This window comes from Clupea harengus, chromosome 8 (assembly GCF_900700415.2).
Source record: "Clupea harengus chromosome 8, Ch_v2.0.2, whole genome shotgun sequence".
Taxonomy (NCBI): Eukaryota; Metazoa; Chordata; class Actinopteri; order Clupeiformes; family Clupeidae; genus Clupea; species Clupea harengus.
The window spans coordinates 609,979-629,822 of record NC_045159.1 but is presented as its reverse complement, the minus strand read 5'-3'; the positions used below and the strand labels follow the sequence as shown (position 1 = coordinate 629,822).

The following is a 19,844-nucleotide window of genomic DNA, read 5'->3' as shown; positions in this document are numbered from 1 at the left end:
TCAAATACAGATCAGACAGGGACACACAAGATAATCAAGCAGTTTAATAGTCAAACGTAGATTGCCACCGGGTGGATCTTGTCTGGTATAACAGTGAGAATGTAAACTCTCCATTAAAAAACAGCTCAATATACATGTTCTAGTCTCGGGCTAAACAACAGAGAGCAAGAGAAAAAGAAAGAGATGTAATTCTGAAAGTATAAATAGCAAAATAGAGTAATTAAACACAAGGTGCTACACGACCACTTTGTAACAGTAGTTCAAACTAGTTCTCCTACACGATGCTTTCCCCATACACTGGTCTTACATGCTGTAGTGACGTTGACCTCACGTACGATATCTGATGGTGTCCCCATCTATATCATTTTACTCCTTTCAAGCAACAAGAAGACCTGAGTTGATTGATTTGTTGTATACTGTATTTAAAGTCTAGGACAAGGAGCAGTTGCATATATAATGTGTAGCTTCACATCAGTGTTTTCTACTGCCATTCATGTGGATGCACGCGGATTCCTTAGCCTCTCAAAGAAGCATGCTTTAGGTTTCAACAGCCAGCCTGTAGCACTGGTGTTCATTTGATCTGATGGGCATAGGATTTACAGGATTTGTGTACTACATAATAACAGACAACAGCCAAAGCAAATGCTTATATTCAGTGGAATTACTTACATATGTAAACGCAAACCACTTGCCATTTATGTATGCCATAGATAACCTAGTAATCTTTAGGATCTTTGAATCATAGATCATTTTGAATAAAACTTCTGATTGAATCTGTTCAATTTGATTTAATGTCTGTCGCAATCATTTTTTTTCCCACTTCAAATCCATGTGGAATGTGCATTCCAAGGCTTGTGCAAACTCATGCAGTGGCGCCAGTAAGCTGTAGGGGGCAGTCCGCAAATAGTTTATTGATGTTGCTGTTTTAATTTTGTCAAGGCAAGGCAAATGCTCATCTCTCTTTTTAAATACATATATTTTTTTACAGAGGGTACTGTGCTGGCTGCAGCTAGTTCACTTGTAGAGCAGTTCACTACACTACCATCAATGCATTTGGCCATTTGTCATGTGCTCAGGTGTGTTTTTTTGTTGTTGTTGGTGCAGTCTTGTTGTGGCTTTTCATGAGATTCTAAAGTGGTTTGAATGTAAGCGAGTTCATTTCGATCTGGATTATAATATGTTAGGTACTTTCATTTCAAAAGATGTGTTCTACTCTGTAAATTCTGATATGAACACGAAACAGTTTTCAGGGAATACAGATACAGTTACAAGATTGACTATCGGTAATAGTGTGAATCGCTTAAGTTCTCTACAGTTTAGCTCGGAGGTTAAAGGTCACCCGAATAAAATAGCTGAATACATCACATTGAGTATACAAGGACCAAGTTACAATTTTTAAAATATATGCTGTTTTTCTACGTATTGAAAAAATGTTTTTTTTTTGTGGTTGTTGATCAATGGTCATCTTATTGCAAGTATTCTTTTGTTCCTTGGCTAGATTTCCCCAACTACGGGAATGATGTCCTAATGTTGAGTTGAAAACCTGTGTGTCATTGCGACACATTGCTACTGTTGATACTAACGTGTTTCAGGGCAGTGGAATGTGAGAGTACAGCACCTCAGAGTACCACACACCAACTCAGTTAAGATATGTCTATCCACAGAGACACAGTAGTAACAAGAGACAAGACCGGTCTGATTTATCAGTACTGTAGTTAGTGTAGAGGTTTGTATGCTTTTTTTGTTATAATCTTAATTGTTTGTACTTTGAGATTTCATCTAAGGGGTAATCCCCGAAAAAATATTACTGGACAAGCTGGTTTTACCTTTTTTTATAGCTCATTTCTATAGTCTGTCTGGTCCCTCTTCTTTTCCTCATGCTATTCTTCTGCGCTGTCAGCGGCCACAGTATCCCCCCTCCTGTCATACACCCCCGCTGCCCCACCCCCCTAGGTGCAAGTTGCTATGGTGCAGGCATCACTGGCTGTTTGTTTCGAAAAGTCTCAAAAAAAGTCAGCATTCCCTTTTTGACGCCAGAGGAGGCCATCTTTGGAGGAGAGTGTCCTTGGTAACGTGGCAGGAAGGTGGAGCCGTCCACGGAGTTGGCGCGTTTGACCTTGGAGCCGGCGCGCCACATCTTTGACCTTGGAGGGGGAGTCTGAGCCACCAAGCACTTTTGGTACTGCACCTGCACAGGCACACACACACACACACACACACACACACACACACACACACACACACACACACACACACACACACACACACATACAGTCACAGCATGTTTCTGATTTTCAGCCTCAGATCTCTCAGATGGGCCTGCTGCTACAGAGTGTAGAGTATTAACACTAAGGTCACATTCACTGTGTGTTGATCTACATACAGTGCATGTATTGTGCGTATGGCCAATGTGATGTTGCAACCTGCTAGATGCAAACATATTCAGAAATAGTTTGATGAGTACACTATGTGTGTATTTGGACACATGGACGTATAAGTCATTTCATGGCTTGTTAAAAACATTGGGTTGAATACGGTTGAGAATGAAACAGTTTTGTAAAGAAAGTGGCACTATCCGTAGATCATGGGGATGTGAGAATGTTACACTGGGTAGCCTGGCATTTCAAGCGAATATTAGATTCAGAAGTAAAGACCTCTGCAGCGTGAGCCTCCAATGCTGCTAGGAGCGGAGCGACCCCTGACTCAGCCATACCATGCACGCAGCCTGCACTGCCTCTGAGATGAAGCCAGCGTTGGGTTCACACCAGAACACATGGCACTCGAAGCGCTGTGTCCCAGCATCCACGATCACGGCGAAGGTGTGCGTGTCGTGGCCCACGCCCAGGAAGGTGAGGAACCTCACCTGAGTTTCCCAGAAAGGTTCGTCTCCATCCTATGGAGTAAGAAGAGAACATGGAACATACATTTCACATCGAAGGTGAATGTCGAAGGTGAATGTAGTAGAAAATATAGTAGAAAGTCCATTTTGTTGAGAAATGCGCATCCAAAGCAGCACAGGAGAATTTCTAGAGGAAATGGGCTGTGCCCTCCAACTGCCATGTAAAGTAGGTCCTGGCCTCACCTCTCCTTTCCACAAGGACATCATCGTGTCCGTCACATGGATTACGATGGGCTCCCACTCATCCCGGTCCCTGGAGTGCAGGATGCTCTCTATGGCCCGGTTTAAGACCTCCATGCCTTGTGAATACACACACACACACACACACACACACAGACAACACATACACACACACACACACACACACAGACCACACACACAGACACACACACATAGACACACACACGCGCACACACAGACACACACACAGACACAGACACAGACACACACACAGACACACACACGCGCACACACAGACACAGTCACACACACACACATGCACACACACATGCACACACACATGCACACACGCACACACACGCACACACGCACACACAGACACACACGCACACATGCACACACGCACACACGCACACGCACACGCACACGCACACACACCATATAATATTCACACCAATGTTCCCGTTCTAATCTAACTCTAAAGGAATTTGAATGCATCCTTCTGAAAAAACACCAAAATAGTACTTTGAAGACTTTGTCTTCCAGCCATAGACTATACATCCGGCAACAGCAGACAAAGCATTCAGTTCCTCTTTTGTCCCATTGGTACTTCTGCACTGTGTTGAAGGTTAAATGTCTGAACCAAGTGTTCCCTCTCTGAGACACATTGATGGATGTATCCGTTTAGCGTCCGGAGAGGGGCCTACTGACGATTTTTTTTTTAAGAACTATCAGGGAAAGGGCAATGCCACACTGACCCTGAAGGAGTGAAAATGACAGAATGTGTCCAGACATTTCTACTGAGGATTAGATCACACTTTCCTCTGCTGCCTCAAGCGTTAGAAATCTTCTGTTAGTGAAGACAAACATTGGACACACCAGACGTTATCTCAATGCTCGGCAGAGACAAGATGGCCGTACAAACCTTTAATACTTAAATATAATATATAATATACAGTAAATATAATACTAACCTAAATATTTAAACACATTCCGGTCTTGCTTATCTTGTGGAAACAGAGCACCAGATACCACAATGTATTACAGTAATTACTAATTCTAATTTTTTAATTATTTGTGACCTCAGGTTAGGGTCTGCTGTGATCATTGATTTCTCTAGGGTTCTTCTCAACTCAGCAGGAAGGGACACTGAGCCATTTGATGTATTTTCAATCACTAGTTCTCCAATAGATCATAATATTTCTGCATGATCCTTTATCACAATGAAACACCGCACATCACACGAAGAACAAATTAAGGTCAAACTGTCATCACCGTGAAATGCCTCTCTTCACAAATATTTCTGCATCTAACTCTTCTAACATTTCATTTCGGTACTTGCAATCGAGACTGTGCATAGCTGTTCAAGAAACATGCAACATAAGCTGTAACCCGAGCTATAACCTGGGGTCACAAACAGAGTATCTTTGGGCTGTCTGCCAGAGTGACTCACCCATTGCCCTGGACACAGGCAGGTTGCCAATGTACTCCACATCGAACCTCTGCACCCTCTGTCTCACCGCGTCCAGGAAGTCGACTAAGACACACAGAACAGGCCCATGACTCATTCCATCCTGTCACTGACGGGACGGAGCGTGAGCTAGACTGTGCGCATGTAGTAGCTGTTATATCAACTTCACTAGTTTCTTTAACAGTTGTTCTGTGCCAGTACAAAGTGCACATGCTAAAACAAACTGCACTAAATTAAATCCCAGTGAAAGCCAACAGTTTAAAGATTTATTAGTTTAAAACAAATCATTTTCTGTGCTCAGGGGAAGTTGGCTTTGAGATTCAAACCAGTTGCATCAGTGATGTTTGAAGAGAGCTATTTTTTTCCCGCAAACTGCGTCATAGTTACAGAACCCTGCACATGTCTTTGGTGAGAACCTGCTGCTGTTTACTCTACCTTGTCTAGGCAGGTCCTCTGGGGAGATGCTCTCCATTGTGAGGGACCTAGCCATGGATGGGTGCATTGCTGCTTTCTCTGACATGATCTGGCAACACACACAGACATACATACACATTATACCTACAAACACACATCCTCTTTAAGTTTTTAATTTTAGACTTTAGACCTGTTTATTGTGTTCTTGTGCTTTAATAAGAACACCCAAACTTCATTAGATGACAATGAACGGTTGTGCGAAAAAGTTGTTGCTATGCAAAGTTATGAAGGGTTTTAGGTTTGTAGACACTTTCTGATCAGCCAGAAGTGAAGATTCTCCACAAAGACAGAGAAAGCTGTGTGAATAGGCAGGGTTCGTGGTCACCTTGGAGCACATCTCGTGCAGCGCGGTGGCGATGGTCTTGGCTGGAGCACTGCAGCGGAACACATGGCACTTCAGCATGCAGGTGTCCTTATCATTGGCTACGAAGGCAAAGTCCCTGCAGGGGAACAGGATCCCACAGCCAGCCATTAAACAGAACATGGGGGAAAGGGAAGACACTGTTTACGGTAAGAAGAAAGAGACCATTTTGGACTCTGCTTGGAATGTGGGCACCATTTTTGCAATGAGAGTTGATGTGGCGAAACCAACACAACAAATGGGAAAATGACAACGGCATATAACATAGTTTGACACAGCGACATGTACAGCATGTTTACTTCTTTCTGTCTGATGTCTTACACAGGAGACACAGGAGAACAGTGTCTGGTACCTTCATCCTTTTGGAAGTGCAAGTTGCCACCAGGATTTCATAGTCATTTTCCATGCCTGAGCATGCAGAGCTGACAGATGCAATGCAATAAAGAGCAGATTACTGCTTAATCATGTGGGACATTAGCTCTTGGCCTCTCGGTATTCTGTGATGCTTTTTGAAGAGGCACAGACACGTCTCCTTTTTCACCCAACTGTGACTTTTTGTTTCATTTCAGCCATCGGAAATAACGTTAATATCCTTTCCCACCTGAGGCCAAGCCCCTTTTTCTGAGGTCAGACATGAGATCTTATGCAGGCAGACTGTCTGGGTGAGGGGAAGGGAAGGGGAGGGGGACCCAGGGTGCAATGCGCAATCACTAAATTCAGATTGGCCTAAGGAGAAGTGGCTTCAGAGTCTCTGAGTCTCAGTCCCAAGCAGAGAGATTCCTCACAGCTCCTGAGCCAGCAGTCACCACACCTCAGCACGAGAGACACGTACGACTTGTGTATGTCCCTGCATTCGGCTTGTAACATATTTATATCAGTATTGGGTTTGTATGTGTATGCTTGCGTGTGTTCCTCTATGTATAGCAGTCTCATCCACAACAAGATAACATAAAACATCGATAACTCACACAGCTTAACCTGATGTACAGTGCAAGCACCAGGAGCATGACTATATATACAACTATTCATACAACTGTATTGCTGAGACTGAACTATTTAACAGAAACATATTTAGACTTTATGGTCTATTTTGTCTACATTCTAATACACAGAGCAGCAGTCTTTATATAGGTCATGGCTCCAGTCGCCGTGAGTGTGGTGATACCCCTGAAACGCCTCCTAGATTTTGCAGCCTGTAAATAATTTAGCAGCAAACATGGGAGTCAAAAGGAATTGTGGATGAGTTTCTCTGGGAGAGACTTGTGCTTGGGGATCCTCTCGCAAGCTAATCTGATGGAAACACCCAGGAAGTGTCCCGTCACTGTGTCTCAGCCGCGCTGATTCATGCTCCGCTCCCCTGGTTCTCCTACATGGGATCAAACAGCACAAGTGGGTTTGGAAAAGAACACTTGCGGGTGTGTCTGCGGGGGTGTGTTAGTCATAAGTCCAGTGTCTTCTATCTACACTGGACCATGTCATTTTGACGGCAGAGTTTCTTCTGACTCATTGTGTCTTCAAACAAATGCAGATAGACAAACAATAAACCGGGTCTCTCAATCTATGATTTAACCCATTGAATGTTTAAGTGATTTAGAATTAAAGGAATTTAAGTTATTCAGAATTAAGTGGGTCAAACATTCTGGTGAAGAAATAGCGATGGCTTACTGGTGCAGTGCTAGTTCAGCGCTAGCCCAGTGTTGCCAATTGGCCACTGGCTACTTGAGGGGAGCGACAACGAAGCCCATGACATCAGAAATGGCTGTTGGAGCTTACAGGGTTTGGATCGGCTGAATTTCAATCACAATCACTGGAGGCATAGAGGCGTGGCTTAATTCAGAGCAATCGACTGGTGACAACGAACCACAGTTGATCCAGAGAATGCTACAAAGAGCTGGTATGTTGGTGACATGACACACACACACACACACACACACACACACACACACACACACATATCAGGAGAATGCTCTGGACTGTGTGGAAAGAAAAAAGGACACTGGAAAAAAGGACACTGGTCACCGGACATGCATGGAGAATAGAGGAAAGAGCATATACACCCCTATATAGCATATACACCCCTATAGAGCATATACATCCCTATATAGAGTATATACACCCCTATATAGAGCATATACATCACTATAAAGCATGTACTAGGCACCTCTCAGGGCTTGTCTTATAAAGCAAATGTACAGAGTCCATAGAATGAAAGGAAAGCCGGTTCACCAGAAGCAATGGAACAAGACATACAGCATCTACAGACTCTACAAACCCCAGTGCAGAATGATCATTTATGAGCAGAAAGCCGAAGTCAATGCTGAGAGCCACGATGCAGCTGCAGGCTGGCAAACCCATGAATGATATTGGCACTAATAAAGTATTCAGTGTTTTAAAAAAATAGGAAATGGGATTACCTGTCTCTGTATTCACAAGTTGCAGTTAAAAAAAAGAAAGAAAGTCATTTGTTAAAACGCCTGATAGTGAGTTATTGAGATGCATCTATGCTTCTTGTATTGGTGCTGGACAACAGAGGACCTACAGCACAGCACACACTGTCAGACACAGTTTCAGTAGCCTGATTCCTTTCAGAACTGTTCCCACAGCCTGCTATCCAGCCTGTATTCTCATATAATGTTACCATGGACAGCGACATTGGATGAGGTGCTGACTTTTTCCCCCCAGAATATTTCCCTAGAGTAACCGTAAATAGCTGCCCTCAGGTTCACTTTCAGAAAGCACTCAATGTACACCTCCAATCCCTCAGACTGTGGCCTTCAGTGCTAGTCTCGCCCAAGGCTGTGTGGCCACCATAAATAACACACTTTGGACTGTCAAGGTCTCATTCACCTGACAAAATGGCTGAGTTTTGACCAGTGTGATGTAACTTGTTTTTTTTTCTTTTCCTACTGCTCAGAATACTCCTGGAAAGTTAGGATTTTTAAACAATAACCTAAAAACCCTATGACAGTGCATTAAAGAAAATGAAACCTATGGTTCTCACTAGAAAGCTTTCAATAGGGAGAAAGAGAGGGTGAGAGGGAAAGAGAGAGAGGGAGAGAGAAAGTTAGAGAGAGGGAGAGAGAGAGAGGATGAGAGGGAGAGAGAGAGTTAGAGAGAGAGGGAGAGAGACAGAGAGAGAGGATGAGAGGGAGACAGAGAGTTAGAGAGAGAGGGAGAGAGACAGAGAGAGAGGATGAGGGAGACAGAGAGTTAGAGAGAGAGGGAGAGAGACAGAGAGAGAGGATGAGAGGGAGAGAGAGAGTTAGAGAGAGAGGGAGAGAGACAGAGAGAGAGGATGAGAGGGAGACAGAGAGTTAGAGAGAGAGGGAGAGCAAGAGCGAGAGAGGATGAGAGGGAGAGAGAGAGTTAGAGAGAGAGGGAGAGAGACAGAGAGAGAGGATGAGAGGGAGACAGAGAGTTAGAGAGAGAGGGAAAGAGACAGAGAGAGAGGATGAGAGGGAGACAGAGAGTTAGAGAGAGAGGGAGAGAGACAGAGAGAGAGGATGAGAGGGAGAGAGAGAGTTAGAGAGAGAGGGAGAGAGACAGAGAGAGAGGATTAGAGGGAGACAGAGAGTTAGAGAGAGAGGGAGAGAGACAGAGAGAAAGGATGAGAGGGAGAGAGAGAGTTAGTGAGAGAGGGAGAGAGACAGAGAGAGAGGATGAGAGGGAGACAGAGAGTTAGAGAGAGAGGGAGAGAGACAGAGAGAGAGGATGAGAGGGAGACAGAGAGTTAGAGAGAGAGGGAGAGAGACAGAGAGAGAGGATGAGAGGGAGACAGAGAGTTAGAGAGAGAGGGAGAGAGACAGAGAGAGAGGATGAGAGGGAGACAGAGAGTTAGAGAGAGAGGGAGAGAGACAGAGAGAGAGGATGAGAGGGAGACAGAGAGTTAGAGAGAGAGGGAGAGGGAGAGCGAGAAAGGATGTGACCCACCTGCCGTTGTTGCACCCCACTCCCCACACACGGATGTTGATGATGGGCTGGCAGTGGATGAGACTGTGGTCCACTGGGTCCATCAGACTCAGAGTGTCCTTCTTCAGAACCATCATCATGTCCTGGCCCTGTCACCACACGCAAGAGAGTGAGACTGGATGAGTGTTCATTTTGGGCCGCCACAGATTGGGTCATTCCCTCAGAGAACTGCATATAACATACTGTGTTCTTCACAAACCTGGAATATCACTAGGACCTGACAGAGTTATGTTTAGTCATCAAGGGGAAGCAAACACATAAACTGGTGACAGCCAAACAAATCTCTCCTACTCAAAATGTTAATTAAAGACTGTATTCTATCACGTCTGTGTCCATAGACACAATCATTGTTTGCATAGATAGTGTCATTGTTTTGCTTAGAAGTTGTCATTGTTTTGCATAGACGGGTGTGTCATTGTTTTGCATGCAAAACCGTATCAGATGTCCCATCGGTTCCTGTGACGTGCCCAGCGCTCTGCTCACCTCTCCCCAGGCCCCCACGTCGTCGCGGCCCTCAGCCTTGCTGTGGGAGAGCTGCTGGATGCAGTTGTTCACGGCCAGGCTGCTCTTGCCCGGGGTCAGCTCCTCCTCTGGGATCTCCACCCAGCCCAACGAGCGAACGGCAAAGCACTGTGCACAGGGGGCCAAGACAGAGTGCTGGTTTCAGGTACTGTCCCCCCACACACGTATACACATAAGAATCAATTCGAATACAATCAGAGAGATGACGCCGTAGATGCCATTAGTGTGATGGGACAGAGTGTGAAGGTCCAAAATAGGGGGACAAAGCACCCGAGAGTCACAGAACTTCTAAAGTAATGCCATTTTAGAGAGGCTACTGTCCGCAGAGAATTGGATGCGGAATGAACCAGAGGACAGGTTGGGAGTCTGTTTCGCCATTTCATTCCTTTCTGTGTGTCAGCAGTGGAACCTGTATCCCCTTTCACACAGTCAGTAGAGTATCTGAATAAGGCCTCTTGGCTTTGTTTAGAGGACACACTGCCTAAAACTACCGCTCAACACACTGACGATTTAATCATTGAATCCTAGATGTTAAACATGGCCTTTATTTGGCTTTCAGATCCTTTGTGTGTTCAAAGATACTGTTGACATTACAATGGCATTTTAAGATTGCCTTCAAAATTTGAACTTCCTTACCTTGGAGTCAGGATCCATGTTGGCATGGAAACACTCCTCCTGCCAGGACTCCCTGTATGGCACAAGGGAAGGGTTTTACACAGATGAGCCATGTGCTGAAAGTCTAATAGAAAGTGAACAAAATATCTAGATCTGATTATGGTTGGTTTACTTAAAATATACAGTATGTATGTACATGAGTGGAGTACCTGCGCGCATCGTCTGAGTGTGTGTGTGTGTGTGTATGTGTGTGTGTGTGTGTGTGTGTGTGGGGGGGGGGGGTGATGTTTCTGCTGTTCTAACAGCTGTCATGTGTTCATCAGGCTCTGCTGGAAAAGAAAAAAGACTAAGCCAAACATTTCCCTTCTGAGTCACTGACTCATCTCTCAGACCCCATCTCTCCACCTCTGTTCCTCTCAGTGAAAAGACATTCAATCCAGACTCTTATGACTTCAGTCCATCCCCTCTCCCATATGTATTCTCTTTCTCTCTCTTTCTCCTTCTCTCTCTTTCTTTTTCTCATTCACTCTCCTCTCTCTCCCCATCTCTCTCTCTCCCTCTCTCTCCTTCTCTCTCTCTTTCTTTATCACCTTCTCTCTCCCCTCCCTCTCTCTCTCCCTCCATCTCTCTTTCTCCCTTTCTCCTCTCTCTCTCTCTCTCCCTCTCTTCCCCCCCTCTCTCTCTTCTTCTCTTTCATCTGTACTTGTTGTTGTGCTCTGAGAAGGTGAGAAAACATTCCGGCATCCTTTAGTGTTGCGGAACAATCACTATTGTCTGGCAGCTACTAATATCTCTCTCCATGGTGCTAGCTGACCTATCTGAAAAACAGGCATGTTCAGCCTCTGCTAACACAGAGCTCCCAGGAGAATTGCTAAACTAAAATGGTTTCAATTAATCTTGTTTCCTATGGCAACGCCTTCTATGGGTCACATTGGACGTGACATGTTAACGAGTCCTGTGGGTGTGTCTAAGCGGGTCTGGAGCTCAGCCAGGGCATCGTGGCCCTGTTCAGAATCTGTCCTTCAGTATACCGTCGCTCTCCCTGCACCCAAAATAAGCTTTCCTATTCCTGAATTGCCATCTAGTAAAGATGGCATCTGTTCGAGCATGAAAACTGACATTTGGGCTTTTTTTCCCCAGGGCAAAAGAAATGTGCTACCGACAAAATGTCTAGCAAATGAAGCCATCAAGGATGGCCACATGAAGAAAAGAGATATGCAAGGCTTGCAATTACACAGTGCCTGTATTGCAGCCAGATTATGATGTGTAAATTATTAAGGCAATGAGTACTTCTGCATGGGCGCCAGAGATGCCACTCATCAGTTTCCATTTGCCACAATGTATAAACTAGCACTAGATGAATGGTACCAAGTCATCTCTGTTTAGTCTGTGTGCAATGTAAAGTACAGGTATGGTGTGGGGTAAGTGGCAGGTGACCTATCATTGATGGACCCTCCAGGGTTCTTGCTCAGCCTGGATGAAGATTCACGTTGTTCATCAGAGCCGATGCTCTGAGGAGAAAAAGATAGATAATAAGATAAAACACGTGTGCATCTGTCAGACTGGGATGTCTAGTGCAGCTCTGTATTAGCCAAGCCAACTATAGAAGTGTAATATTGCAAATACAGCACACTACTCTATTGTCCTCTGGCACAGCGCAGGGCTCTGAGGTAGTTACCTTGAGATTGCTGGCAGTGATGCCGTTGATGGCACTCTGTTCATCCTCAGCACTGTATGACGGATGCTGCCACTGCGTGGCGCCAGTGGGCACGTGCCAATAGTAGGTACCCATGCTGTCCCGTATGGTGCGCCATCCCGGAGGTAGTTCGGAGTCCAACTCCAAATTCTGGTCTTCCCAGATATTATCTGTCCGACACACAGCACAGTGTGACTAAGAAAGCTGGGCCAAGTGTGTGTATGTAACCAGCTTGTCCTCCCCATACTGACACCTTAGGAGTTAGGAGGTAAGTTATTATTGAATTGCCAGTAATGTGAGTCCCTTGTAACATGCATAGCGCTGGGACCACAAACACGCCTTTCCCTCTACCACTACTTCTAAATGCAGAGACATTAGACCCGTACTCTTCATTTCTCAGAGTTAGAGGTGAATCTATGCCACTGAGCTGACCTTGTTTTCCCTCCAAATGCTGTAGCTGGACACGTGAGGCCACAGCAGATAATACATGACCCTCCATCCACAGGTCTTTCAGACTAATATCAGGTCAAAATGCAGTGCAGCTCTGTGGCATTATAACGGGATTTAACTGGGGCATGGCAAGCTCCAGTGCTTCACTGGGCACAGCTGGAGCAGATATTTTAAGTCTGTCAGTGTCAGATGGAGGTACACTTGGTAGTTTGATTGTAACGCCTCCCTCATCCCTCACAGTTATATTCGCTCTTGGTCAAGGAAGTCTAATAGTGTCATTCCAAAAAGAATACAATGTGCTCTGCTTGAAGGCAGCAGGAGAGTTTATTGAATTGATTTATTTGTATGTGTGTGTGTGTGTGTGTGTGACTGAGTGAGTGAGTGTTTATATGCGTGTAAGTTAGAGCAAAAAGGGTGGGGGATGCCTGAGACAGGAATGGGTCAGTAGGAACATGAGCGAGGCTCAGCACAAGTGGGACAGATGCCTCCCAGCAACATGCCATTGAGCTCGTGTGCCATATGCCATATGAGGGCACGGTATATGAGGGCACGGTAGGGGAGAACATTGAGGACAGACAAAGACATGGGAGGGGAGGGGAAGGGAGACTCACCAGGACAGGATGGGGCGAGAGAGAGGGGGGTGGGGTGGGGTGGGTGAGGTGTGTGTGTGTGTGTGTGTGTGTGTGTGTGTGTGTGTGGTCATTTGTGATTTATGAGTGAGCATTAGCTCTCCACTCAAACCCTTAAACACTCTGTATGAAACATCTCTCGTGACCTCACCAGACAACTAGGACAGGGAGCTAGGAATATCACCATAAAACATACATACACATACAGTACCCATGTATGCGATACATATATTTATATATACATATATATATTCCCTTCCAGCATATTAAAATGATATTGGAAACATGAGTAAAGACATACTCGTGGGAATGGACGGATCAGCTGACCTGACCTCCGAAGCTGAGACAAATGCTGCGGCCAGGGAGCGTAGGCTGTGCACACATGGAGAGAGCTAGCAGCGATCGATGCCTGTCGGGTGAGTTTCATATTCAGCCCAGTTGCCCATGGGAAGCGATGACCCTGACAGATTAGACAGAGCTGCCCTGCACATGTGTGTGATTGATTGAACTCTGAGTCAGAGAAGTCAGTCATGAATAAGAATGAATCTCTGTTTCAAAGACAAGGCTGCTGTGCTTTCACCCTACTGATATACATAATTAAAGTTATTAGCTACCTGATGTTTGCATTGCTGCTCACTTGCTGTAATGCCACCTTACGCCGAATCCATGATGAAAATGTACTTAATTTTGCCATAAAAATAGAAGATAATTTAGGTGAATTTTTTGATTATCACGGTTAGATCTCATTGTAAGTATCGCAGGTATTATATTATTAGTACATCATGACGGTAAATAGTGTCTGCCTGCAACCTTGCATAATGCCTTCAGTAAATCTTCTCACGTCTAAGGCTCTCTTTGTAATCCTTCACTCAGTGGTGGGAAAAGGCCCTGCTGGCTTCTTACACGCCCCAAGTCTAGTTACATAACAAAACACCTGTTGTGTTATCAGTAATCCTGATGGAATGACACCTAATTAAATAGACTGTCGACTGAATTTAGACTCATAACTGTCTACCATTTAGACAAGGCAAGACACCTTTATTTATATTGCACATTTCATACAGAGAGGTGATTCAGCAAGCATCACATAAATGTTAATGAAAGCTTAAAAACATGTTAAAAAGTGAAGAGAAAAGCCTGATTAAGCCATGTTTAGTTTTAACTATCGACTACCAGAGGAACCATTCCTGATGGGTCCCACAATCTATGAGATGCATACTCAGTATGTCAGTATGTATTAGCATATATGTAGCACTGGGCCAAAAAGGGGTTCTTATAAATAAGTCGGGGCACCTTGAAATCAACTGACCTTGAGTGTATAGCTCTAAGAGTTGGGGTGATGTTTTCAGGTGTCTATGTTTCTGTGGGAACTTTTGACCTCATTTTATTTATTTGAGCTCAGAAGAAATAGTGGCGTGTTTACAGGATGTGATCTGGCAGAAGCATGTGGTATGTCACGTAAGAGGGCTCCCCTGGGGGACAGCGTGTCACAGTTTTTCCTCCCTGATCCAAAACTGCACATCATGAGCAAAGCACAACATGACTGCTTTTTAAAACCGTTCCAATCTATCTTGTAGGATTTTATGGTTGAGTTGACAATGTACCACTGAAACCTGAAATGATATGTCTCTTTGTCTGTATTCAGGTGAATGTTATTTACAGCCTCACCCTTTACAAAATGGCAAAGAGTTGCTAAATCAATAAGAGGCAAACCATCTTAACTGAGAGACCAAAACCTGTCATTTTAGGGGCCGGTTAATGAAAATGTGGATTGAAACTGAAAACGATAAAACACCCAAATAATGCCTTAAATTATACACTATTATACATGTCATCATAAAGTATAAATTATGTGTTGTCTACGACATCACATATTGATTAAAACACAATTGTGTAATGCGCTATTGCAGGGGAAAATGGTGAATGTAATTCTAAGGACTTGTTTGATAGTATGTGAATGGAGGATCTAGAGTCTGTAAGAGTCTGTCTGTAAGTCTGTGAATGTTTTGAAGAGGTTCAGATAGCTCCCCTTCAAAAGGGTCTTAAAGACCACTCTTTATCTCCCGCCTTTCTAGGAGGAAAAATTATTAATAATAATGAATCATCACAGTTTGAGACATAGTCTTCACTCTCAAATTCTAATCACACTCTCTGTTTCTCTCTCTCTCTGTCTCTCTCTCTCTGTCTGTCTCTCTCGCTCACTCGTTCGCTCTCTCTCGCTAACTTGTTCGCTCTCTCTCTCGACCTACAGGGTCATCAATCATAGCCGTGTCCAAACACTTCTCTGTTCCCTTGGCGGCTGAGGAACTAAAAAGGCTGTAACAATCCTGCCACGTTGCTGTGACACGGTAAGTATTCTGGGCCATTTTGCTGTACTGCCACTGACTTATGGCGTGATGGAGAGCAGATGAAAACCCAGTTAGTCACACAGGACCATCTATTCACTTCACACAGGACCATCTATTCACTTCACACAGGACCATCTATTCACTTCACACAGGTCAGTCAGACGTATGGGAGGGCACTATCAACAGCAGACAGACCTTAATGACAGATTATCTCCATAACCATCTCCAAAACACTCACAGCATTTAGTCCTGTACATCAGGCTGAAATTTAGCCAGGAAATTATACTAAATGCAACTGCAATGCACCTGCAAAATGCAAAAGTGTTTTAAAGTACACAATATCTGCCATTGTTCAGAGAAATTCCACTTTAAACTATTTGTAGATTATTAATGCTTTTCTGTACTTTGCAAATTTGAGTGTCATACATAGTAGCAATAACCACACGGCCACCCTTTGAGTGTTTCATAATGTCATATATGTCCATTTGGAACACTATACAGATGTAGATATATGCTCTGAGAGATCCGCTGCCTCCAGATGTTTATCATCTCTCTCTTCCTGTAAAAGAGCCTTCCTCAGGGGCAGGTATAGACCATGGAGCACAGACAACTAACAGTGGAACTGCAGTGGGGAGTAGAAAGGATGTTTGTGCATTATTGATGAACCCCCACAGGGAGCCTGCTAGATGGAACCAGTCCCTATAGCAACGTCAGCCTACGTGTGGGACCTGGGATGTATGAGTCATATGTGTGTGCAAGTGTGTGTGTGTGTGTGTGTGTGTGTGTGTGTGTGTGTGTGTGTGTGTGTGTGTGTTAGTGTGTGAGTGTGTTAATCTCGTGGACAAAAAGTCGCATCGCTTCTCTACTAGACCCTGTCCATGCGGTTGCCAATCGGTACCAAAGGAGATGAGGCTGTGAGCCTTACAGCATTGATCTTGCCAATCTCCGGTGACACATTCAGTCCACACTCTTAGAGTACAGTTCTGTGCGGAGCGGAGGGTCTAGGGCTCCTTTTACCTCGGCGACTGGTAACAGTGACTGAGGCTACTTAATGTAGTTATCTGAAGCTACTTTATCTAGTTATCTGAGGCTACTTTATCTAGTTATCTGAGGCTACTTTATCTAGTTATCTGAGGCTACTTTTCTAGTTATCTAGTCTCTCTCTGACTGTGCCCATTGTCTAACAGCTCTGGAGAAGCCAATCATCAACAATCTGCCTCCCCCTCAGAGAGTTAGGTGCCCCGGTGCTTTTGAGGAGAGGCAGCTGATGCTGGGCTGATAATCCTGATAATCTCTCATCTCAAGCCTCTGTTGTACCTCACGAAACAAAAACATCAGTGAAAAGGACACAGCGCAAGGTCAAGTTAGACAGAGATAGAGTAAAAAAATCGAATGATTCAGTTGGATCAAATCAAATGGGCCAGTTAGATATATATATTCTTTTTTAAGACTAACAAGAAAATGTGAGAGTGCCTATAGGGGAAATTGTGTGTGTGTGTGTGTGTGTGTGTGTGTGTGTGTGTGTGTGTGTGTGTGTGTGTGTGTGTGTGTGTGTGTATGAGGGATAGGTTGGGAGAGAGAGGGAGAGGGAGAGAGAGAGAGAGAGAGAGAGAGAGAGAGAGGGAGAGATAGAGAGAGAGGTTGTGAGTGTAATTGTGTGTGCAAGTGAGTATCTGGCAACATCTGGAGGAGGGTAATCCCAGAGATGGCGTCTGTGAAGGGTCAGATGATGTGGAGCTTGTCAGAGGGATTAAGGCACAGGGCGGATCATAAAATCAATCTGGAGCCTTGCCTTCACAGGCATCACGGAAGACCCGCATGTTATTCAATGCTCCCAAGTTTTTTTTTGGTTGTTTTCTTAAGGCATAGTGCAATGGCAAAACCAGTGCCATGTGTGGTCGAAATACAACATGCCCTCTAAATCTCTAAATGAAGTCTGTGGACGTTTGTTCTGCTTTGCCTGTGCTCATTTCACCCAGCACCTGTGTTCAGCATTGACTTCCAGTGAACCATCCTGTGTTATCTGATTACTCCAAGTCTGGAGCTCATTTCCCACCATCTGCGTGCGCCGTGTGGGTTTTTCTCGCTTGCAGCTGTAATTATCTCATTACATAGAGCCCATGTGATTCTGTTCTGCCAGTGCTTCATGCCACTGGTGTGGAGGCCAATAACTGCCAACATCACTCTCACTCTCACTGTATCTCTGTCTCTTTCTCACCCTCTCTGTCCCTCGCGAGAGAGAGGGAGAGAAAGAAAGAGAGGGGGGGTAGACAAAGAGCTATTTTAGGACTGGTGACGTACCAAGGCAGACGTAACCCCTGGGATGCATTTAAGTGCATTAAGAGATGGCTAAAAGACACTTTCAAATAATCACCAACAAGGAGTTGGTTGTCACAAATGTAAAATGATCAATGAGTTTTGATACATATTACCAGTGCAACAGTTACCAAGACAGGCAGCTCTAATCATACCCAGTCTCACAGGTGAATCTACCAGCCTCCTGAGTACGTGTGTGTGTGTGTGTGTGTGTGTGTGTGTGTGTGTGTGTGTGTGTGTGTGTGTGTGTGTGTGTGTGTGTGTGTGTGTGTGTGTGTCTGTGTGTTTTCATATACTGGAATTTGCAGATCTGTCACCTTCAGTTAACAATGTGCAAACAAATCTTACAGGGTGTAATACAATAGTATTTTGTACTCAAACAAAGGAACACACAGTAACTGCATGTTAGTGTATAATAATGAGAAATAGATGTCATAAACCTTGAAAGGCACAGTACAGATGTCACAACTAACTGTAGTCCAAAATATATACTAGAGGAAATTCAACATGTCAACTTGGTAGAATCACTCGTTTAAAGGCACCACAAATGTAAACAGGAATAATTCTCAGGATAATCATCTGAAGCATCCAGTAAACTTTCTTTTTCCAGCCACAATCACTTCTGAAAGATAAGTTAGGAAGCCAACAAGCTCTACATGACACCGCACCTGTAGTTCGCAAATCAAGGCAAACAACTGTGGCCTTCTACCAGTACAGAGACCTCCGATGCAGACTGTGTCTCGCCCTCATACATGCCTCCACGGGTAATGCTGCTATGTGTGTGTGTGTGTGTGCGTGTGTGTGTGTGTGTGTGTGTGTGTGTGTGTGTGCGCACTTACCATCATAATTGACTATGATGATGGCGAGCATATAATCCTTCCCCAGCATAGTGAGCAGTGTTCCGTCTTGGCCCCCCTGGGTTAGCTGAGACGCATTCCAGTCCAAGACTTCCAGATGCCACCAAGACTCACTCTGCTCTGCACACCCGTAACAACCGCACACAGTGCCAAGCAGCCAGGGGCTTGCTCACATGCCAAGAGGATCAAAATCTACACTCCTCTGTCTCTCCCTCGCTCCCTTCTCCCTCTCTCTCTCTCTCTCTCTCTCTCTCTCTCTCTCTCTCTCTCACACACACACTCTCCCTACCTCTCTCTCTGTTCACTTGTTTTTTCCTATCCTCTCTCTCCAAGTTCTTCCCTCTGAGCGTTAAAACTGTTTCAATAACAACATTCAAAACAACCCCATCCCTTTCTTTGTCTGGATGGTCTCCCGTTATTCTCTCTCTCTCTTTATCTTTCTCTCTTTCCCTTTATTTAGCGCAGCCTGTGCTGATGGGGATGCTGGATGTGAGGTTGCGGTGCCGCCTCTCTTCTCCCCTGCGCTTGGATTGCATACGGCGGGACCCCCCCCCCTCCCCCTTCTCCTCCCTCCCCCTCCCCTCCGCGGAGCTGCCTTAAGGATGGCTGAGTGTGCAACAGAGGGATACAAAAGGCGCTGTGTACAACCAGAGGAAAAGAAACCCGAGCAAGAAACACCTGAGTGTGATCATATCAATGTGTCGTTATCCTAGAAAAGGATGACACTGTTAATAAAAAACAAACAAAATGAAATCACTGTTTTATGTTCACAGGATCTTTACCAACATTTCAAAAAAGGATGTCATCTCAGAAGCAGTTGTGTCAGGAAGAAACAAATTAGTTTTGCACAGGACAGGGGTGCAAGTTGTTTTCACTAATGGGCAGAAATGTAATTAGAAAATTAGGATGTGTTCACATAACTATTAAGAGGCACAAATACCCAAGGGCCCTTTTCTTATTTCCCTGAGAAAAGCCAATACCTCTTTAAATGTGTCAATCTCTCAAAATTACTTAATACTACCCTCACCTGAGGGAGCAAATTACACACACGGATGTC

The 19,844-nt window shown here is 44.6% G+C and overlaps 1 protein-coding gene and 1 long non-coding RNA gene across 3 annotated transcripts; one reads left to right on the top strand and one right to left on the bottom strand.

Annotated features, from left to right (window-relative positions):
• Positions 1 to 29: 29 nt before the first annotated feature.
• On the bottom strand, positions 30 to 18,995 carry apbb3 (amyloid beta (A4) precursor protein-binding, family B, member 3). Of its 2 annotated transcripts, XM_031571365.2 has the most exons (13): positions 18,770 to 18,995; positions 12,170 to 12,357; positions 11,929 to 12,002; positions 10,513 to 10,564; positions 9,838 to 9,984; positions 9,316 to 9,443; positions 7,800 to 7,805; positions 5,350 to 5,464; positions 4,986 to 5,073; positions 4,533 to 4,616; positions 3,083 to 3,198; positions 2,714 to 2,893; positions 30 to 2,188 (listed from the first exon to the last, which is right to left on the bottom strand). In XM_031571365.2, the coding sequence occupies exons 1-13, from the start codon at positions 18,816 to 18,818 to the stop codon at positions 1,964 to 1,966; spliced, it is 1,452 nt and encodes a 483-aa protein (XP_031427225.1). In that variant the 5' UTR covers positions 18,819 to 18,995; the 3' UTR covers positions 30 to 1,963. The 2 variants fall into 2 exon arrangements, with proteins under 2 accessions (XP_031427225.1, XP_031427226.1); XM_031571366.1 differs by lacking the exon at positions 7,800 to 7,805.
• LOC122133069 lies at positions 5,442 to 7,775 on the top strand. The gene is made up of 2 exons (XR_006152518.1): positions 5,442 to 5,534; positions 5,711 to 7,775. It is a non-coding gene; the product is annotated as an uncharacterized LOC122133069 (long non-coding RNA).
• Positions 18,996 to 19,844: the final 849 nt, after the last annotated feature.